Source organism: Castor canadensis, chromosome 13, assembly GCF_047511655.1.
Source record: "Castor canadensis chromosome 13, mCasCan1.hap1v2, whole genome shotgun sequence".
In the NCBI taxonomy this organism is placed as follows: Eukaryota; Metazoa; Chordata; class Mammalia; order Rodentia; family Castoridae; genus Castor; species Castor canadensis.
This window is the reverse complement of record NC_133398.1, coordinates 11,544,326-11,566,940: the sequence shown is the minus strand read 5'-3', so window position 1 is coordinate 11,566,940 and position 22,615 is coordinate 11,544,326. Positions and strand designations below refer to the sequence as shown.

The following is a 22,615-nucleotide window of genomic DNA, read 5'->3' as shown; positions in this document are numbered from 1 at the left end:
GGCTGGACAAGGACTCAATGTCTTCCTCTCAGCTCAGCCTTGTTTGGGTAGTTCAAGGCCTCTCTAAGGGAGAGAAGTCATGTCTGTAATAGGTGACAAGTACTGCCAATGTGAGCTAAGTAGGAGGTAGGGAGGTTACCAGTGTGGCTTCTGAAGCTAATGAGGCAGGGGAAGAGGCAGAAAGAAGATGAAGATGTCTAAACAAATGGGTAGTAGAGACCTGGAGACAAGAGAAAGGCAGAGACGGGGTAATGAAGAAGGTTCTTAGGTGCTGTGTTAGAAGCCAAAGGGCAGAGTATTGCTACCCAGGACATGGCAGTGGGGACAAGAGATCTTTACTTTGACCTGGGAGCAGAAGGAGCAGCTGCCACCAGAGAGAGTTCGGCACTCCATGGAGTCCCCAGTGGATGGGAGGTGCTGGAGAATTTGGATGGGGTTGGGGTCTAGGAGGGTCCTGAGCTCTGAAAACACTCCCTGAGGAAATGAGGAACCCCAAATATATAATGGTGAATAAGGCAAATCTACTACGAGTGCTTTATATCCTTTTCCTTTCCTATCTGCAAAAACTACAATACCTCCTATGTACTGTAAAAAGAGATGAAAAATGAAATCTACACCAGCAATACCTGGAAGACATCATTAACTGAAAATAATTTCCAAAATAAACTAAGGCATAAAGAAAAATGGTGAACAAAATGTGGGGCCCAGCCACCTGATAAATCAAAAAGAAACTGAAAATAAGCTGGCAGTACATATTCCACATGGTAGGGAACACATTGCTCCTAACCTCATCAGAGGCAGGAGAAAGTCATGGATAAGAAGACACACCTTGACCAGAAAGATATATCATAAAGAATGAAATGAGATGGTCCACTTGGTGCTGGTGTTCAAGAGATGGCCACTGATTTTTTTATTTGTTGGCCCTGAGTGACATCTTTGTTATATGCATAGCTTCTTGGGAAGAGAGTGAACCCAACACATTCAAAGTGGAGGTGATCATGGAATGCCTGTAGGCTCTCAGGACAATGTAGTTTCTTAGGTGAGCCTTTTCAGTAAGATGAATGCAAAACAGCAAAACTTAGGAGTGATCTGTACTACATCATTCTGAATCAACGGTGAATGTCCTCAATCATGTGTTAAGTGAGGGCTGCAATTTCTCAAACAGGTCCTTTTCTACCTAAGTTCTGTATTTCTGGCAGGCAGTGAGCACCTTTCCTTATACACATGTATTGTGTTCCATTATCAGCATCTGCTGACATAAGCTGTTTGGAGACAATGGTTTTAATCAGATTACACTAGAGAAAGAAATTATTCATAAGGAAAACCGATTCAAATCAGTCTTTTGGATGTCTTTTCCAGTCAACTACTGAAGACAGATGCTGAGGTTGACAATGCTTCAGTGGAAACATTAACTAGGTTCCTCCCATGCGCTATCTTTTCTACCTGGTATGCTTTGTCTGTTATCTTATTTCATCTCTATAAAACTATATGTTGAATAGCTTCACCTTGCAGATGAAGAAACAAAGTATTAGGTCAAATGACTTGTCCAAGTCAACTCCAAAGTTTGCTTCCTTCCTTCCACTAAAACATGTTTACTAAACAGTGAAATTCTCATCAAAAAAATTGAGAGGGTTTCCAAGCCTGGCTTGTGTTCCCAAACCACAGCTGAGGGTGAGTATGGCAGGTCATGCCAAGGCATAGCTGAAACCTGAAGACCTTGAGGATCTCAATTGTTCCTGTCACTAATTTCCAATTTGTTTTTGGGTAGACGGAAGGACACAACCTCTTGGCACCTTGGTTTCTCCACACAGAGACATGTAAAAAGTATTCTCTATTCTCTTGAATGCTTCAGAGTACCCTAATGTGTGTGAAAGTTGTTGTGAAACAGAAAGGCCATGCAGTTGGGTGCTCTAAAATCCATACCATTTTGGTGTGACTAGAGTCACCAAGGGCAGTAACAAGTTACAGCCCTAATATTCCTGGTCCATTCCTGCAAGAGGAAAAGCAGAGGGCAGGGTGGGCAGCAGTCTTACCAGCAATAGTCCAGCAGGTGTGGAGGCAGCACAGGGATGTATACATGCTGCCAGTACATGGGGTAGAGCATTGCGGCCGAGCCGTGGATGCAGGCAGTCAACTGCAACAGAGCAAAGCAGAGATTCAGAGCTAAAAACTCAAAGTGAGGAAGCACTTGAATTCATTGGATTTCAGGAGCAAAATTAAATATGTACCCATCAATATATTTAAAATAAAATATTTATATAAGCTGAAAAATCTGGAGAAGTTATTCTAAGTTAACTTACCCTAATGCAAATTTGCTAAGAGCCTTTTCTTCAAAGTATCTATTTTTTTTTTTCCTGATTATAAAGCTAATGCAGGATTGGGGGTATACCTCAATGTTAAAGTGATTGCCTAGCATGTGCAAGACCCTGGGCTCCATCCCCAGCACATTAGAGAAAATGCTAATGCACATTTAGAGTACAAAATTGAGAAAATGGAGAAAGGGATAAAAGGAAAAACCCAACACTACCTGAAGCTTATTTAGCATTTTAGGGTATTATACTTATAAACACTTATATTTCCTTTTCTAATGAAATTAAAATTACTGTAAATAGAACGTTCTTTTGTTTTTTTCACATTAATATTTTTGATATGATTTTCCCACATCCCTAAATATTCATAAAATATTGAGTGTATCTTTCGATGACACTCAATGAATTTCTCATACTATATTTAACTACTCTTCTGTCATTAAGTTATATAATTGTACCATGTCAGTAATTTATGGTTTCTGAATGTAGAATTCAGAGACAAAGTTTATGGATATTCTAAGGTACTTGTTAGTGTCATAAAGAGATTTAGGAGAGAGGCCCTTTCCATTCCCCCAGTACCATGATGCTGGTCCTGCTACCCCTCACTAGAAATAAGTATTATTGTCAAGTTAAAACTTATATTTCTCTTACTTTAATTTTTAAAATTACTGAGGCTGAATACTTTTTATCAAATGTTTTTTGGCTACTTTTCTTAGGTAAGAGTTCTATTCATTTCTTAGCCAACTTTTTAACAGTGTTAATGTTTTAAAAATTGATTTATAAGCAAGCACTCATGATATGCAAAGGATACCAAACCCTTTATGATGTTTTTGTGAATAATTCACTCTTCATTTTCTTTGAATTTCTGAGTGAAGAGGTTTCAATAATTATGTAGGCAAATCTTTTCCTTAGTGGTAATTTCTACTACTTTTATCCTAAGATGTCCTCCAAATTTTCTCCCAGCATTTAACTCTTTAATCCATCTGGAATTAATTTAGGTTTAAGAACTGAGGTGAGAATTTATTTTTTCCACATAGTTAATCAATTGCTCTGGCACTGTTTACTGGCTAATCCTTCCTTCCAAATTCCTTTGACATGCCCTTATTTTGTACTCCCTCTCCCCTCCCCCCACCGAAGATCTGAAATATCATAAGATTAGTATTAGATACAATTAAAAAATTTAGGAAATAATGATAACAAAAAGGGGTACAATTGCTACAAAATTCTATATTGCAAAAAGAAAGGAAAAAAACCAACCTTTGGAAATAAAGCTACTAAGTGACAAAAGCCAACAACACGTTTCTTTATGTCTTTTTTCTTTAATGTTTCTTTGGTTTCTGGGAAGCCTACTCCCAGGAGGACTTTGCTTCTTTTGGAAGCTGTTAACTGGCCTTTGCTGACAGAAGGACATTTACGTGGCAAAAGAGTGACCTGCCAAGACCTAGAGGTTAGTATAACATGACCAGCTTTAAATTGGATATTCTGCTGATGTTTTACAGTTGTGAGAGCTGTGTGTAAAGCCAGGTCACTCCTTCCCCTACCCACTTTTCCCTCCAGACCCAGTTCTTTAAATCAGGTACATGCCATGAACAGGAGAGATCCAGAAAGTGCTGAAAAGCTGCTCCCAATGACACCGCCAAGGCTCTTAGGTCTAATCTACCCTTCCCAATCTATTTCTGTAAGTTCTTTAATAAAGGAGGCTGTTGTATGTATACTTATGTCTAATTCCGTTAGGGTTTCTTAGAGATGAAAAACCCTTGCTGGTGTTGAGTGAGTGGAGAACAAACCAACTTTACTACAATGCCATCCTCAGACCAGACTAGAAAGTTACATTGGCCTTCATCTCTGGTTCTTTCTGCTCATCCTTTACCTAGCTGTCAGAGTGCTCTTCTGAAAGTGCAGGCCCACTCCCATCACTTCTTATTTGGAAGTCTGGAGCATGGCTGGGACAAGATGTCTCTGGCAACTCCTAGTCCACCTATAAAGCAGGATCTCTAGCCATAGTATCAACTGTCTTCCCCAAGTTTCCCCTTGGAATTTTTATGTACAGATGTAGGAATAGCTATGGACTCTTTCTCCTCCCTTCTCTCTTTCACTCATCCCCCAAACTGGCCTGGATTTGTCTTGCTAGCAAACTCCTCCCTCAGGCTTCTGGACGAGCATTCCCCTCTCCTCCAAAGCCTTGCTTTGGTTCCCCTGGGCAATTGGATAACTGCCTGCAGTTTGTCCCCTAGTTATAAAGTAAACAAAGACCCTGTCTCTCTTCATCTCCATGTTCTCAGTGACATTACAAACCTATAAGTGCTAGTTAATGAGATATGTCCTGAATAAGTAACAATTCCTACTTAGAATATATTCATGATATAAAGATAGCTAGTTGTTTAGCGTTCGACAGTACTGTCCCAGCATTTTCATAAGTCCACAGAGTGGGGCATATGACTCAAATTCCAAAACAATAATGACAAGCTTAGACATACAAATATGCCACTTTTGGAAAAATCAAGTTACTCATTCATTTATCCATTTATTCAATAATATGCCTACTCTATAACACATCAAATAAATAAAGCAATTCAAAAACCTGTAAGTTACTATAGAAACATAAGGTAACATCATTTGTAATTCTTGGAAAAAGCTGTCTCACAAATTAATCCTATTTGAGACAGAACTCGATTACCTGCTTCTTTTTAGCTTAAGCTGATTTGGATCAAAATCTAATCTTCAGACAATGTTCTTACCATGTGTCCTTAACCTCAAGATAGGTTTCCTAAGCTAAATGCCAAGACCTTAAAATTACTTAACCTTCAGAAAAAAAGTGCTTGAAAATTTCACTAGGGGATTTTCTAAGGGCCAAATCTCTGCAATTGGGCTAAAATGCATTCACCCATTTGATTAAGAAAACAAACAAACAAACAAAATAGGGAATTGTTTGGCCTTTTTCCAAAATACTAAGTGGCACACATTATGTGCATCGTTACTTAAGAATAGGCTAAGCTGATTACAAAAAAGTCTTACTACCTATGTATATGGAATAATGTATTGTGTACTGCAGAGTATCATTACCCACTTATTTTAAATTCTAGGCCTTATTTCTAAACATAAGAATCCTAAAAGACTATGTTCATTCCTTAAAGAAGATAAAATATTAAAGTAATGAAGGTATACAATTTGGAGTATAGTCAACAAAGGGGTACTGTGAATATTTAATTAAAGTGCAAGTTGAGGAAAATGATCCTATCAAAATCTCACTCAGTGGGAGAATAGAAAGATAGTATGTGTAAAATTTGCCCAAAGTCATTAGTCACAATGAATATTCATCAGAAGCCAATTATCAATCCCACCTAATGACACCCCAAAAAGATTTTGCCCTGAAGCAGCTGAACAGTCTAAGACTCTAGACAAAACTAGACAAATTATACAGCCAAGAGCCAGTCTAGTCAGAATACAGATATAAAGCAAACTACTGGTAGGTTTTGGTCCCGCTTTAGCAAATCCTGTCCTCAATTAAAGGTGCACAAGATCAGCTTTATATATGGCTCTATTAGTTTTCTCTAATGAGAGAGAGAGAGAGAGAGAGAGAGAGAAATGGGGATAGGACATGAAGGGACAGTGATCAATGACATAGGTGAAAAAATCACAAGGACACTTTATTTTTAATTTTAATTTTTTAGTTTAAGGTGTTTCACAAAGATAATGTCCAGATTACCAAAATCTTAAGATCCAAAATAACCCAAAAACACAAAATCCCTCCAATGTATGTGCCAGGCACCATACTAGGTTGAGATCCCTGCAGAGTATTGTTTTAAAGGAATGTGCTTGTGGATACATATGTATACTACCACCACATTTCACAGATAAGAAAACAGTCTCAGAGGCAAAATAACTTGCCCAAGGCCACATCGCTAGCAAGTGACAGAACTGGGACTCACATACAGGTCTGTCAACTTGTAATGGCCACTGTTTCCACAATGCATAAATTAACTCAGAAAGTGTTTGTTTGCCTACCCTGTGCCATCCACTGTGCTGAGGATTCTAACATTCTGAAATTTCCTCACTGTTAGATGACCTAATACCTAGGACAAAATACCAGTAACAGGAAATAAATAAGAATTTATTTTTTAAAGGAAGAAAGAATACACAGTTTATTACATGGCTAAGGCTTGAGAGTACTGGACTTGAAAATAAACATTTTTAAAACAAACACAGATCTGACCATTTCCTGAGGATTAGTCATATTTAACTAAGGTGTTGTAGTATCTTTCATTCTAGATAGACAAGGAAGTAAAGACTGTTAGTTAAAGGGTAAGGTTTACATGCCAGTTTGGGCACACATACCTCAAAGTCTGGCTTAATACAAGGTTGAAAGTCTTGCTTTCTGCCATGTTCCCTTTCACATCTCTGAACAAAGTCTCCCACTAAATCTCTTCTTGATCTGAGCAAGTCACTGCATCCCCTGAGTCTCAGTTTCCCCTATATATAAAATGGAGAGGCTGGACTACAAGATCCCTGTGTCCCTTTCCAGCTTTGACTCTAGAAGAGTTGCCATGCTTGTGGACAGTGCTATTCTTCTACCTCCTTAGGCCTTCTTCAGCTGTACTACTGACCAAGCAGAAATAAATTAGGGTCCATTTAAAGTCACTCTTACTTTCACACTTCTGTTGAGAAAACAGAGGGGTCCACCTCAAATTCAGCCACCCCATCACCTAACTGTGGAGGGCACAGCCTTTCTCCATGCCCAGCCCCTGATATGTTGAAGATCCCAGAGGAAGATGATCTCAGGAGACTAGGAGCTCATGACTCCAGATGCAGGCTCCCCAAGGACAGAGACCACATACAAAGTCTCTCCTTATCTCCTACTTTGCTTGACTCTGAGCAATGTTTGGGGAAATGTGAGAATGCCTCTAGCTTAAAACATCATGAGGAATGGTAAGGCAAGATTACCAGACATCTAACAAATTGTAATTGCTTAAGAGATTATAACTAGAGCTGCAGATTTCTAAGAAAGTACTGAGATTACAAATTATGAAAGCTGGCAACAGAAAAAATCAAGATAGTCTTCACGTCCTTGAACTCAGAATGTAAAATAATCAAACTGACACCTATTTTACAGTGTTAGAGACATCTGGATTTCCACTTTGAACTTAAACATAAAGAAACTGATAAAACAAAGATTAGAGAAGGAATAACAGATTACTAATTTTAAAGATGGGACATTTTTAAGCCTATCATTTCAACAAGAATTATCCTAGGTGAAGACTTGTAGAAAACGGAAACTGCTAGCTTTCTCAACTTAAGAATTAGATTCTTTTACTTAATTATAAATCATCTTTGTAGTTATCAGGACATAAATGGTGCCATGATTTGAACGGTGCTGTGATTTTTGTTTTTATCAGTTATTCTCAAATGGAAAATCTTCTGTAGAATCAGCAGTTTTAAGCAAAATGTGCAAGAACTCGGTAAGTTAACCTCATCAACTGTTCCATGAGTGTAAGAAAAAATCTTTAATTATGAATGATTCAGCTATGTTCCAGTTGTGTTTATTATATTCAGTGGGGGAAGAGTTGGCTTTTACAAAACTATTAAAGATGCTTTAGCAGAGAGGCAACTTTGAAAGTCTCAGAAATCAAAGATCCTTCTACTAGTCCAGACAGATGCTGAATGTGTAAGTGGAAAGAAGGAAAAGAGCAAAGAATGCCCTGCTTCTCTTAGAAGATGAGATGCAGTTGCTTCTTTTTAGGGGGTGAGGGGAGCAATCTTCATGTAGTTTCTCTTTTAGTTTGGTGAATTCACCTTACTTCTTTCTTATCCATTATCTTTTGGGGAAAGAAAAAACAAACATAAAAACCTATCATGGAGTCAAGTTGGGTGCCTTCCTCCAAGAGCAAAATCATCATCCAGTTGAGAGGAAGCCTATTCAGGCAAGCACCCGCCTACTTACTTCTCTTTCCATTTTTTTTTTTTAAGCTACCTACTAACTGGAATAATTAGAGTAAGTTATTAACCAGGGTAACACTATCCTGCCAAGGTTTGACACTTTAAAACATCAAAGCAAATAAAGCTGCCAGAGAAAAGCCTTAGCTACCAAAGCAGAGGCAGAAACTATGGGAAGGCAAACTATACTATAAAGAAGCCTGTAGTAACAGGAGGGAGGAAAGAGCTTTCTTTCATACTTAAGATGAAAAAGAAAAAGGCAAGGTACCTGGGGACTGATAACAGCCCACTTAAATATGCAGACCTTCATTCTGTGTATGTGACAGACATTACTAATTAATACTGGAGTTGAGATATGACCTGAGGATCCCTCCTAACATGCAACTATTGTCAATGGATCAAAGTTAGCACTCAAGAAGAAATCTGCTTGCCACCTCAACTCTAGTATAAGTAGATATGAATTTGTTTGCAAACATTTTTTTAATTTATTTTTTTATTATTCATATGTGCATACAAGGCTTGGGTTATTTCTCCCCCTGCCCCCACCCCCTCCCTTACCACCCACTCTGCCCCCTCCCTCTCCCCCCCCACCCCCTCCATACCCCCTCCATACCCAGCAGAAACTATTTGTTTGCAAACATTTCTAAGATTTAAGTTTATGTTTAGTTAATGGATTCACATGATTGCGTTAATAAACAATCTTTTTTTGGGGGGGGGAGGGTTAGGGGCAGTTCTGAGGTTTGAACTCAGGACCTTGAACTTACCAGGCAAGCACTCTATCACTTAAGTTATGCCCTTTTGGCTTTAGTTTATTTTTCAGATAGGGTGTTGTGTTTTGCCTGGGCCTCCCTCAGACTGTGATTCTCCTACTTTTATCTCCTATGTAGCTGGGATTACAGACGTGTAGTCACTATGCCAAGCTTGTTTGTTGAGATAGGGTCTCACTAACTTTTTCCTTCTAGGGGTGCCTAAAACCTTGATTCTTCCATTTTCACCTACTGTGTAGCTGAGATTACAGATATGACCCACCACACCTGGCAAGAATCATATTTTTAAGAAAGCAAACATAACTGAACATAGAATCACGAGTACCTCTCTGTTAGAGTATCTATACACTGAGAAGGAACTAAGGAAGGTTCCTTTATGTGGTGAGTTACTAAACAGGAATGCATAGGAAAAAAAAAAGACTCTCTCCCTTATAGAGTTTTGTAGTTGGATTTGTCCAACCTTTGGAAGTGACAATAAACTCAGAAATGATTAAAGCTATAAAACAGTCATTATTATAACTACTTAATCAGCACTTAACTGCTAATCATTGAGTATAGTACTTCATATGTATTTAACTCATTTAATCTTCACAACAGCCTTATTATAGGTAGCATTCTTGTTCCCATTTTACAGGCAGGGAAACTTGTATAAGGTCACACGGAGTCCATGGCAGAGCTAGGATATGAACAGAGCATGTCAGGCTCCCAAGTCTGTTCCCAGTTCACATGAAACTGCCTCTGTGCTCTGATCTGTATTAATCCAACAATTACTGAGCATCCACTATGTGCATACACCATGCCCTCAAGCAATTTAAAAGACACAGAAAGATCAAAATGCAAACAATCAACTTCAACACAAAAGCATTATGAAAGAGGTGCTGCTGTAATAGAGGTTCAAGTGTGTCAGCACAGAAAGAAGGAATCCCTAATTCTGCCTGGGGCAAGCATCGGGTAGCATGGAGACAGAGGTACTAGAGCATTCAGGACCTTCAGGATGAGGAAGGAGAGGTTGCTCCTGCTCCTCCCTGCTGAGAGGCCAGCCAGGTGGAGTAGTAAAGTGAACATCACAGCTCCTTAGGCCGCTGAAACATTATATAGTGATGACTGCAAAAACTTAAGCAGAAATGACCATTTGATCACTGATTAAGTGACTAGTGAGAAGCGGGTAGGTAAGCCAAACCTCCTATGTGTTGCCATAATTATTCTCTGTGGCTCGGATTTATCACCATCCTCTACCACCAGTTTTGCAAATAGAATCTGCAGAACTCTCCCAGGATCTCCACTACATTCCTTGCTTTGGAAAGTCAAGTCAGGTATTACTGACCACAAAGGTGAGATTCAGTGCCAAGTGATGTATTTACTGAATAAGCAGTATATTTCCAGTGCTGGCTACAACTTTTCATATCTGCAATCATGAATCCTTCACTAGCTCCATTTTTATAGAAGAAGGTTGAGAGACTCCAGAGGTCAATATCCCATGGCCACATGGCTAGAAAAAAGTACACAGCAGAGGCCAAAACTGAAAACCACCACCCTAACTTGAAATCTGATGCTCTCTCCTCCAGCCCTGCTATCCTTTCTCTGGGGAAAATACAACACTAACAGGGCTGTCTGATGCATCTAACTGGTGGACTCTGTAGCCATCAAGATAGTGCAAAGGCAAAATTGTGAATTTTCCCTATGCTTACATAGTCTCACATTACACTGCCTGGATTCACCAAAGTGACTCCATAATTGGCACCTGAAAAAACAAAAGAGGAAAGAAATTATAGGTCCTTTTCCCACTAACTTAGTACATAGTAGGCCATCAAGTTTCCTTAATGAAAACCTCTACAATTTCTGCCAAAGTGGGTGCCATTTATAGATTTTCAAGTACATTAAGATGTAAATGATTTTAATATTACTCATTAGTGTTTTTTGGTAGAAGTTTGATTTATAAGAATCGTAAGAAATAAGCTATCATTCCTACAATGTAAGGAACATACAAATTTATTTCACAAATTGCCCACATTATTAAAATAGTAAAATTTTAGGGTGACATTCATATAGAAATGGCTGAAAAGAAACATCACCTCTCTGTTTACACACAGGTATCCAAAGTCACAATGGTGGACTGCACTGGCATTCCATGACATTACTGAGAACTCGAGTGGATTGTATTTAGCCATGTCCTTCTCTAGACTAGCCAAGGCCAGAATCAAAGCTCTCTCAAAAAGAAACATGAAGAAAAACAAAGAACTTTCAAAGTGCTAGTCTGTGCTCATGAATGTCTTCCAAACAAATGTGCTTGGCCCTTACTATGTAGACTCAAAATGAAAATGATTCTGGCCACGCAAATAGCCATGTCAATGAATAAATACTGTATGTGTCTTAGAAAACTGTCTATTCACTGGTTCCAAACCTGGCTGTGTATCAATCACTTGGAAAACCTTTCAGAAATATACAATTCCCTGGTTCCACACCAGACTTTTCCAACCAGTATGTATGGAGGTGCTGCCCACCAGTCTGTGTTTCAGCAAGTTCTCTGAGTGATTCTAACAGCATTTGGGAATCCCCAACCATCTGAATCCTGTGCCTAGTCCAAAGCAGGTGTTTAATTTTTATTGGCAAAATGGGAGCAGAGGCAGGTGAGGAAGGTAAGGACTAGTATGGAGACCCTGGCTGGTTGAAGTCCTATCAAAGGATCACACATTAAGCTGTTCATGCTCTATATCACATTGTAGAGTCTCTATAACACCTCGCGGCTCTCTTCATTCCAGCTATAGTTCAACACGACATGAGAAAGCTAACTCTCACATAATTAAATGAAGCATAGAGTTCACAAAGCAGTTAATTACATTTACATTTAAAAACCAGAGAAAACCACATAAATAAAACATACCAATTTTCTTTAAACTTCCTATCAGTGGAGGTTCTTTTCATTTATTTTTTTAAAGTTTTTAATATTCTCTGAACCACAATAAAGTTTTTTTGCAATGGAGATTTAGAGAGGCTATGCTTTTTGCAAGTTTGGCTGCTGAGTCTGTAGTTCACTACATTTTGCTAAGGAATCCCCTCTTCTCCAAAAGGATTCATTTTCTTCTCACTTCTTTGAATATTCTTCTTAGGTTGTGAGGGTGAGCTAGGTTAATCTCTTTTTCTTTTAACACATAAAAGATGAACAAACAAAATGTTCGATTTATTTTATTTTCTAAATAGAACATTAAATTTAGTCTTAGAATTCTTTATTTGGGAAGTTTCCAGTTACAAGGTCTTGGCTTCCCTTGAGCACAGTTTGGAACAAAATAATGCAGTTTGTTCCTACGGCTGGAACATGCAGAGTGGAGTGTGCAGGCAAAGAGGCCCTGGCTCAGGGCCAGGGTTTCAAACTTCCTTCAACTGCCACTTTCTTCTCTGCTTCAAGGGCTGCAAAACAGCAGACAGGATTCGTTTTTATCTGGTCCAGAAGAACGGGGAAAGCTTTGCATGATTTCAGTGCTTGGCCCACCACACAGACTGGCACAGCCATAGCAAGGTGGAGTTCATCTGGATAGAAATAAAAATGAAGCCAAATCTGAAAAACTGCCCCATCCACAAACTGGCCCTTTATCGGGTCACAAGACCAGAGAGTGCCCAGACAATGGATGCTGTCAGTAGGAGTGGGTAGGACAGAATGGGCAAGGCTGGAAAAGGATCCAGGCCTTCCCTCAAATACTGAAGCATCTACAAAGAGCCAGAGGGTGCTAGTGAGGGCCCAGAGGTATCCTTAACCACTCTTCAGGCTACTGGTGCCCAGGTCCTGCCCAAGGACAAATTTCTGTTTACTAGTTAGGAATAAACTGATAGGGAAATGGTTTTATATGTTTTTCACTTCCTTACATGAGATAACATCAGAAAATTACTAATTCTTTTCATAGTTATGGGCATCACACAAAAAATGAGGTATGGAGGCTCAGTTAATTAGATCTTGCCCCTCAACTGTCTTGTATTTGTCTTAAAAAGCATCTGCTGGATAACGCAAATACACATTCCTTAAGAAAATATGTTTTTGTCTTCATTTAACTGGATATTCTCAGATTTTGAAACATCTTCCAGTGCCCCTAAATTATAAAGGAGGTATTTAGGGCTGAGATACACAGAGCTGGAAGGGGGTGCAGTCCACGAATCCTGCAGCCCCAATAATCAGAGCAGAACTTACCCAGGACCCCACCAAGGCTGTGCTGAGGACAGCTGGACCAGGATGGGTAGAGTCTAACAATGCACAGGCAATGGGTTGACTAACAGTGCTTAGAGAAATGGAGCCTTGGCTAACAGTGGTAGCGTGCCAGTTAGAAACTCATGTGTTGGCCTTCTGTTTCCCTGGTGCCTAGAATGGTGCAGGGCCCATGGTTGGGGCTTGTTAAATCTGAAATGAATTGCTTAGAGTTGCACACAAAGACAATACCAGAATGAAACTCTTTTTGTCATTCAGACCATGGTCAGCAGAATAATGCCAAGAATATTTCTCTGAGTATAAGTATCACAGGGAACTCATGACAAACGCAGAGTTACCAACAAGGCAGTTATGAGGTAGACAGAAGGACGTTGGCCTGGAGCCAAGAGAAGTGGGTTTAATTCCATTTCTGCAGCTCATCTTAGGGAAGGCACATCTACTTTCTACGTGCAAATGTTCTTATCTGCAAAAGGAGAATAAAATAAACTAGCTCCTAGGATTGTTGCAAGAACTAATGACGAAAAAATGACAAGTACATATATATATATGTACACACATATATATGTATATATATGCATATATGATTACATGTATGTATATATGATTGCACAGTACCTGGTATAGTAAAGGGCTCAAAAGACTTAACTTAAAAGAATTTTAACATGTCTGTAATCCTTGCTATTCAGAGGTGGAGATTAGAAAGACTGTAGTTTGAGGTCACCCTGGGCAAAAACGATGAGACTCCCCCACCACCCCATTTCAACCAACAGCTGAGCATGGTGGTATGCACCTGTAATTCCAGCTATGTGGGAGGCATAGGTAGAAGGACTGTGATTTGAGGCCAGCCCCAGGCAGGAATGTGAGACCCTATCTGAAAAATGACTAAAACCAAAAAGGGCTGGGGACGTGGTTCAAGTGGTACAGCACCTGCCTAGCAAAACAACAACAAAAATTTAATCAGGTTGGGGAGAACAAGGGGGCTGTCACATACAGTATTAAGTATGCAGCTAAATAGCTCAAGGTTCTTTCTGACTCAAGTTCCCTCAGCGGGATGGAAATTCCTAACAATGTCTCTGGTTGTGATAGTGCCTGCATGAGGATTCCAAAAATAGTGTGAGAAGTGGTATCCAATGCATGTAGCCTGGTGATAAAGGTAAGCAGTTTGATGGGGTGAAGATTCACTTGTATAACTCTTGGCTGTTTCTTCCTTTCCAGAAGCCAAAACCTTCCTCAGTACTGCACCACAATGATCTAGTTGGCCAGCTGCGACCTTAGACAAGTTTCTCTTCCTTTCCAAATGGACAGGCTGCTCTGTAGAATGGGAATAATATTGAACTTCCAGAAGTGCTAATGGAAACACATGGTATCATCTTATCTTCAACCTACCTGCTACCTCTGGATTTCCAAAAAAACACTATGAGTTAAACTCAGGTATGCAAATATGGAAGAAAAATGGGACCTTTGTGCTACAAGAAATCACACTGAAATATTTACACTAGAGAACAAGATTTAGCTAAGCCTTCCCTATTTATCATTTATAAAGGAAAACAATCAATATACATTAAATGAGCAAAGAGAACAAAAACTTACATTTTTTCTTATATGGAATATCATGGAGTTATTGACCGAGACACCCTGGAATGTATTTTACTCAACTCCAAACTAAATATTGTTGGGCTGTCTCTATTGAGGCACAATTTTATAGAAGACAGCACTCTGGAGTGTTCGACAGCTTTTATCTTCCAGACGCTTGACGACTCCAAGGTATATTAATTAAGCCTATATCTTATCAAACAAAATTCAGAAAAATGCATTTTTCAAGGTATTATAGGCCACATCAGGATCTGCCAAGAAAGGGTCAACAGAAGTCTTGGGCTGAAATAGACTTCACACCTCCCATTTCATCTACAAGATAATAAAAAGCCTCTCTTGGGAAATAAAAGGCAACAATGAGAAAAGGATAAATTCTGAATTTGGAGAGGTCCAAAGGCTTGAATAAAACTGTTCAGTTCCTTAATCCCCAGACAAACTGCATCTAACTAATCAAGATGCTGCTGATTGGATGTGAGCCACAAGGAGAACTCCACCTTCCCCCAAAAGGTTTCTACTATCAATCAAAAAACTTAAGAGCTCAGTTAAGAATCAACTACTTGTAAAAACAACAACAACAAAAGAAAAACACCTCTAAGTAATACATGCGTATAGCCTTAAAAACAAAAACAAATAGCAGTAAAGGCTTATATTGAAAAGCAACAGTCCACTTCATGATTCTCCTTACCCTTAACTCAAAGTAATTACAGTCAATACCCAGAATTTATCTCCTTGTCTCTAATATCTACCTCTTGTTTTTTTTAAGCATTAAAAAATAGTATAGTATTTATTGATTCATTATAAACATATGCACATACTACATGCCAGACTCTGTCTTAAGAGTTTTGCAAATATTATTAACTTATTCTAGTTTTACTTAATATGAGGTCACTGGTGATCCAAACAAAAGCCGTTTTAGTGGGGGAGTTTTGAAGAATGAGAGGAGAGGGACTAGACAAGAAATAGATAATTCTCTTCAGGAATTTTTTCTAAAAGGGAGAATATAAATGAGGTAAAGGGGATCTGGTCAATGAAGTTTTATCTGGTCTGTAAGTTTGAGAGCCCTTATATCACTTTGATATGCTTTTAAGAATGTGCCAGTAGAGAAGGAAAAACTGATGCAGGACAGAGGAGCACACAGATAGAGGGAGCTGAAAGACACTGAGGACTTTCTCAATAAGGCATCCTTGCATCTCTCTAAAACTGCAGTCCCTCTCAGTTCCATCCACTCTCCTCAGCTGCTAGCCTATGGCTTAGCATTTACAGCAGCTACTGTACTATACACTGTATTTACCTTGTTTACCTGAGGGTCTAGCTGGAGCGCAAGCTTCATGAGGTCAGGGATTTTTGCTTACTTTGCTTACTGTTGACTGTTGTATTCCCAGTGCCTATGACAATGCTACAATAACTATTTGGTGGAATGAAGTCAGGTGGACAAGCTGAGGGATTGGCTCTAGGGAGGGCAGACAGTTCACTCACAAAAGTTCAGGCCTTAGGAGGTTGATGGATATGGTAGAGGCTGCTAGGATTCTCTTTTGAGGGCTTCTATTACATGGTTATAGAATTCTGGGTTGGAAATAATTTTTCCCTTAGAAGTTTAAGACACTACTTCATATCTTCTTGTTTCCAGAATTGTAAAATCTCAGGCAACACTGATTCTTAACCTTTGTATAAGACATACTTTGTTTCTATCCCTTACACTCTAAAATTTCCTAGTAAAGAAGCTTGGTATCTTCTTTTTTGTTAAAAAAAATTTTTTTAATAGATGTACAAATAAAAATATGTCTATCATGCCAGGCATGGTGGCTCACATTTGTAATCCTAGCTACTTAAGAGGTTGAAATTGGGAAGATCAAGGTTCAAGGCCAGCCCAGGCAAAGATTTGTGAGACCCCACCCATTTCAATGGAATAAAGCTGGGAGTGGTGGTGCCTGCCATCCCGATGACAGCAGAAGTGAAATACAAGAGAATCACGGTCCCGGGCAAGCAGTAAGATTCCATCTCAAAAATGAGTAGAGAAAAAAAGGGCTGAAGGTATGGCTCAAGCGGTAGAGCACTTGCCTAAGTAAGCACAAAGCCCTGAGTTCAAACCCCAAGTACTGCCCCCCATCCCAATATATGTATATTACATAAACAACTTTTAAAGGAAACAGGTCAGAACTCAAAACCTACCACTTCACTCAGGTGTCAGCAAATTTCAGTGAAAGGGTCTGTGTAGCCTGCTGCCTACTTTTGTAAATAAACCTTTGTTGGAACATGACCAAGTCCATTAGCTTACCTATTATAAATGACAAGGTCAAAACCCAGTAGTTGTAACAAAGACCATATGGCCTCCACAGTCATATTTATTATTTGATTCTTCCCACAAAAATTTGTTGATCCCTAATCTAGTTTCAGACTGAAGACACAGCTAGAATGTAGCTCAGTGGTAGAGCACTTACCCAACATACATGAGGTCCTAGCTTTGGTTGAAATTATCTATTCCTTGAAATGTTTGATCAAACATGCCTAAAAATTTTGTGGATTGAATGCTTTATCTGGGAAAATATATCAACTCAATTTCTACAAATCAAATGACCTATTCAATTTTTCTGTTTCTTTTTGAGTCAATTTTGGTAAATTATTTTTCTCTGACAATTATGCCTTAGTTTTTAAACACTAACATAAAGTTGGTAACAGAATTTTCTTATTATGCTTAACTCTGCTGTATTTTTTTTCTTATAATTTATTACTTTATTACATTTTAGTTTGGAGAAGGAGCAGAAATAACTTTGTGTGTTTAATCCATTATATTTATATGAACAAAATTACACAGAAGCTACACTGCTTATCAATAAGATAGAATCAATAAGATAGAGGTAATAACAGGAGGCACCAAAAGTTGTTAAAGGAGGATTAAATAAATAAATATGAAAAATGCCTAAGACAGTAAGTGGCACATATTTAGGGCTCAAAACACCATTAATAAGAAATTCAGTTCCACTGAGATGATTTTTGTTCCTCTGGAGTTTTATAATCCAAAGCAGCAGTAACTAATTATGGGCTAGACTCTTTTAAATGTACCCTCACTTCATTCAGCTCCATAAAGAGGGAATGATAAATGCGGTTGGCAAAACTCGGTCTGGGTGTTCATGTCCTAAGATCGTGAATTGCACATGTAAAATAAAATGCATAACAAAGCAAGAAGCTGACTATACTGTAAGTTGTTCTTTCCATACTTTTGTCATCTACCATGTGCTATGAGTTTCATACACAGCATGTAACAAAAAAAAAAAAAAAAAACTTGTGAGTTCTTGACAAGCAATGGATAATAAAATAAAATAATGAAGTTACGATGAAAACCATACAGAAAATTCTAACAGTCTCACAAAGTTTTGATTATTAGGTGCCTTTTATTCATGGTAAACACAACTGATTTATCCAAAGGTCCTTCATTAGGAAACCTGCCATTGTAAACAGATGCTTATATTCTGTTTACAGAGGGATGTGTGTTAAGCATGCTACTCTTAGTCAATTTCTGTATCTACATTTTATCTAAAAACAGCAACAAACCCTGGAAACAGATACTGAATTATTTAGGGAAAATTATACTGAGGTCTGTGATTTACTTTGGAATGCATGAAAACATAAGATTTTTAAAGAAGGGTCAGGGGTATAGTGGTAGAGAGCTTGCCTAGAATGCAAAAAGCCCTGAGTTTGATCCCCAGCACTGAAAGAAAAAGAAAAACCTACACACACACACACACACACACACACACACACACAGATGGATTGGCAAATGGTATGAAAGATGGGTAGCTGGATAAATATGTGATAAAGCAACTTCAATAAAATTATTGGTAGAATCTAGATGGAGTTATATTAGTGTTCATTGTGTTCATTGTAAAGTGATTTCAACTTTCTATAATGCTTGAGAATTTTCATAATAAAATATTGAGGAAGGTATATACCATATTTATCAAGTGAAAACCTAAAATAACAATATGAAAATTTGTTATACATATAGCAAAAAAAATTATTAAGAAAAACACCAAAAGTCTTCTAAGAGAAATGGAAAAAGATGCTAACAAAATACACACAAGAAATAAACTCGTGGAAATACTCAGTTACTTCTAACCAAACCAGGCCTAGAATGCCATTTAAATACTGACTTTACTTGAAAAATCAAAATGCATGCACAAAACATGGACACATTTACAAATCTGGCAAGGCTACAGTAAAAGTGGTACATTTTACCCAGCTGGCAGCACTCACTGTAAACAAGCACACCGCTGGGGAAGTAGTCCCTAAGTCATGGTGCTTATCAGGTCCTTTGACCTGGTGATTCTACTCCTCACAATATGAAGTATATCAGTCAAAAGGAGCTAAAAGATGTTCACTGCAGTATAATCTGCTAGAGGATTAATCTACGGACAACCTAAGTAACCATCAAAAAAGAAAAATTTAGTAAATGATGACACATCAGTATACTGGCACTTCCATGGAAGCTGATACAGAAGTATGCACCATGTTCACAACACAGCCGAAAGTAAACCTGTAATTGTGAGACTGTAAGAATCAAGGAAACGTGCACTGTGAATACTGAATGAAAAACATGGATTGCCATATGAGGGGAATGTGGCTGACTCATTTTCCTAACATGTTCTTTGATCTTGCTGGTGCATCTCTGGATTACACTGAATCAGTGGCCGGCGTGTGCACAACTACTCACAGTGCTGAGCTTGCTGCAGATGATGAGGATTCGGCGCTCGTACAGCATACTGGCATACAGATGCAACATGTTGTTCACATCCACAGCCACAAAATATTCTGTCAGATTTCTCTAGGAGAAAGAGGACAGCAAGGTTTGTGGCTTGTTTTGTTTGTTCTTATTACAAAGAGTATCTAATAAGAGCATGAGAATCAGAAAGCACACTCTCCTCTTCCCTGTCCTGTTCTTTCTACATGGAAGACCAAATCCCACTCATGTATAAAAATCATGAAATGCAAAGCTGAGGAGACCTTAGAGCTGAGCAGCCTGATCAAATGCATCTCTGTGGGGTGATTATAGCTTACAACACAAGGTTGTACACAACACTGTGTTTGCTTTTCATGTCAGTCCGAAAGGTGAGCAGACCAGGAATTCTTCAATCTCAAATGAGGAAATCAAGGCTCAGAGAGATTCGCCAAGATCAAAGGTCTAATAAGCAATGAAGGTAGGACTGCTGTTCAGATCTTCAGACCCCAGACCCTAGAATCTTCCCAATGTACTATGCCATGCGTCTAAGCAAAAGATGGTTCCAATGTGCTTTCCGCACAGGGCTTGTTTCTGTCCGGCAGATCCCAGCCTCCAAGGCTAGGCCTACACCCATCAGGTCCTCAACTATTGGTGTTCCCTCCCCCACCACTTACATTCTCCAAAATGGCTCAGTTAGAATTAAAGCACTTTCAAAGATTTACAACTTCCAGGTATTTCTCACTCAAAAGGGGAAAAAGAATAAAAGACAAACAGCAGCAAAGCAGTGTTTTAGCTAGCTTTATTCTGCAGCCCGGGCTTCATTCCTTTAATTAGTACTACAGATTGGTATTTTTCAGATTTTAGAAAAATGGAATGTGTTTCATTCCTACAATCCTTTCTATACCCACCTGACTTTAATAATACACATGAATATGCTAATTTCTTTGGTGTTTCAGATTTTCAATGCCGCTCAATATAATTCTCTGCAAGTGAAAGGGGTTGGAGGGAAGGAACGCTATTGCCAGGGGTTACAGTTTACAATGGTTAAAGAGCTATAACCTATAAATTGAAGTAAACCTGGTAGATTTTACATGCAAAATAGTGTAAAGTGCTTTTCAACAATATTATGGAGGGAATAAGAATGGGCACTTATCTTATGATTTATTATTGGTTGACTAGAGTACCAAGTTAACCATCAACCTTTACAAATACAGAGCAAGTGAATTAATAGCTCCATATACCAACTACTTATCAAGTGCCAGGCACTATACCAGGCAGGCACTTTGCATATGCAACCTTACACAATTCTCACAAAATTCATGGGTATTATTATTTCCAATACAGAGATAAAGAAATAGTCTGGGAAACATTCAGTAACTGAATGAGTCCGATCTGACTTTATAGCCTATATACTTTCCCCTACTTTACAGTATCATTCTTCATACTTTTCAATATCTATGATGTAGAAGGCTTCACATATATTATTTCACTCAATCCTGAAACTGTTCATTGAACTAGGTGCTACTATCCCTACTTAAAGATGGAAAGACAGACACAGGGAAGTAATATAATTTGACAAAGGCCACATGGCAAGTGGATAACACATGATTCAGTCTTGTGACTTTTTAAAATACCATTCTAAATGATAGGTTAAAAAATCATATTCAGAAAAGGAAAGCATTGAGCAGAGGAACAAAACAAGATTAAAACATGTCTTAAAAAAAGGGATTTTTTTTTTCTGTTAAAAAAGTTACTATCACCCTCTTGAGCAAGCCTTACATGCCAGGCAATGGGTACTTCACCTGTGTTCATTCTAATCTTCCTAACAAATGCAGGAGAGGTATTATCATGTCTACTTTATGGATGGTAAAACTGAGGGAGACTCAAGTTCTAAAGATCGCTTAGCTAGAAAGGGCAGAAACAAGTTTCAAAACCAGGTTTACTGAATCCAACACTCATATGCTAACCACCACACCAACTCACTTCTTAACAAACTCGATGAAAAACAAAACAGAACCAACACCAAAGGCAGTCAGAATTAGGCAAGAAGTGCTTTCGTGCCTGGTGGACTATGAGCACTGAGCTAATGGTGTCAGGGTGGGGTTTGTTCTGGAGACAGTGACATGGCAGAGCTCTTCTCACAAACAAAAACATGAGGCCCTCAGCTGAGCATTTTATTAAAAGCTTAACTGCTGATGAATTACATGAATTTTTCTTTTAGGAAAGGATGGAAGTAAAAAGAAAATAGAAATCAGGAGCTTAAAGAAGGCCAGAAAGCCCATTAGCACTTTTGACAGATCCAAAGATAACTCTGAAGCCACCAAAACGTGGCCTCAAGAGTCTGCCAAGAAGTTTCACGCTGGGTAGAAATATGTTACACAGCTTGCCATCCAAATAGGGAGACACAGCGTCAGAGACAAATCCTGTGCCTTATTTTGGTGGGAGAGAAAAAAAAAATCACATATACTTTTGTGGATGGGGAAGGGAAATTTTCTGAAATAAAAACACCACTTAACTCAGGCAGACCCTCCCACCCCCAATCAAGATCTAAGGGATTCAGGTGCCTATTCCAAAAACTCTATACAGGTATGTTAAAAATACGTAACATTTAGCCAAATTCTTTCTAAACTGTCATGTACTTTTTTTGGTATTTCTCATCCCATCTGTGCTGATTACCAAGATATTTGTGTCTAAACAGAAGCTGTCTTTCTTATCTGCTTCCTCCCCTGCCTCTTTCCTTCTGGGATGCCACCCGCCAAAGTGGGTGAACTGCCAACGGCCGAGCTCGGCCAGTCACAGGAGCACCTTCCGGGCGGAGGGGGAGCCCAGAGCACTTGTAGCTCCCGCCAAGCCTGCACTCTGGAGAAAGCCCCTTGGAGACAGGGATCTCCCTCCTGCTGCTGTGAAGCATTCGGTAGCTTGAGTCATGCCAGTGTAAGCCTCAACTTCTTAGACTTGTCCTGCCTTTTCCCACCCCCAGGCTTTTACTTCTGCTGTTTCTTCTTCCCAGTATGCTCTTCTCTGCTCTGCGGATGTCCACTTTCTTGTCCAGACCCAACTCCATTGACACCTCCTCCTGGAAGGTTTCCTGGACTCCTCATTTGCCAAG

General features: G+C 38.9%; 1 protein-coding gene across 7 annotated transcripts in view; it reads right to left on the bottom strand.

Annotated features, from left to right (window-relative positions):
- The window catches only part of Dennd1a (DENN domain containing 1A), a 463,821-nt gene that overhangs the window by 199,012 nt on the left and 242,194 nt on the right, over window positions 1-22,615 (bottom strand). For all 7 annotated transcript variants that reach the window (XM_074051037.1, XM_074051041.1, XM_074051038.1 and 4 more), the window contains exons 9-10: window positions 19,501-19,611; window positions 2,034-2,134 (exon numbers count right to left, since the gene is read on the bottom strand). In XM_074051037.1, the coding sequence (XP_073907138.1) occupies window positions 2,034-2,134; window positions 19,501-19,611 (212 nt within the window). The remainder of the gene's footprint in view (window positions 1-2,033; window positions 2,135-19,500; window positions 19,612-22,615) is intronic.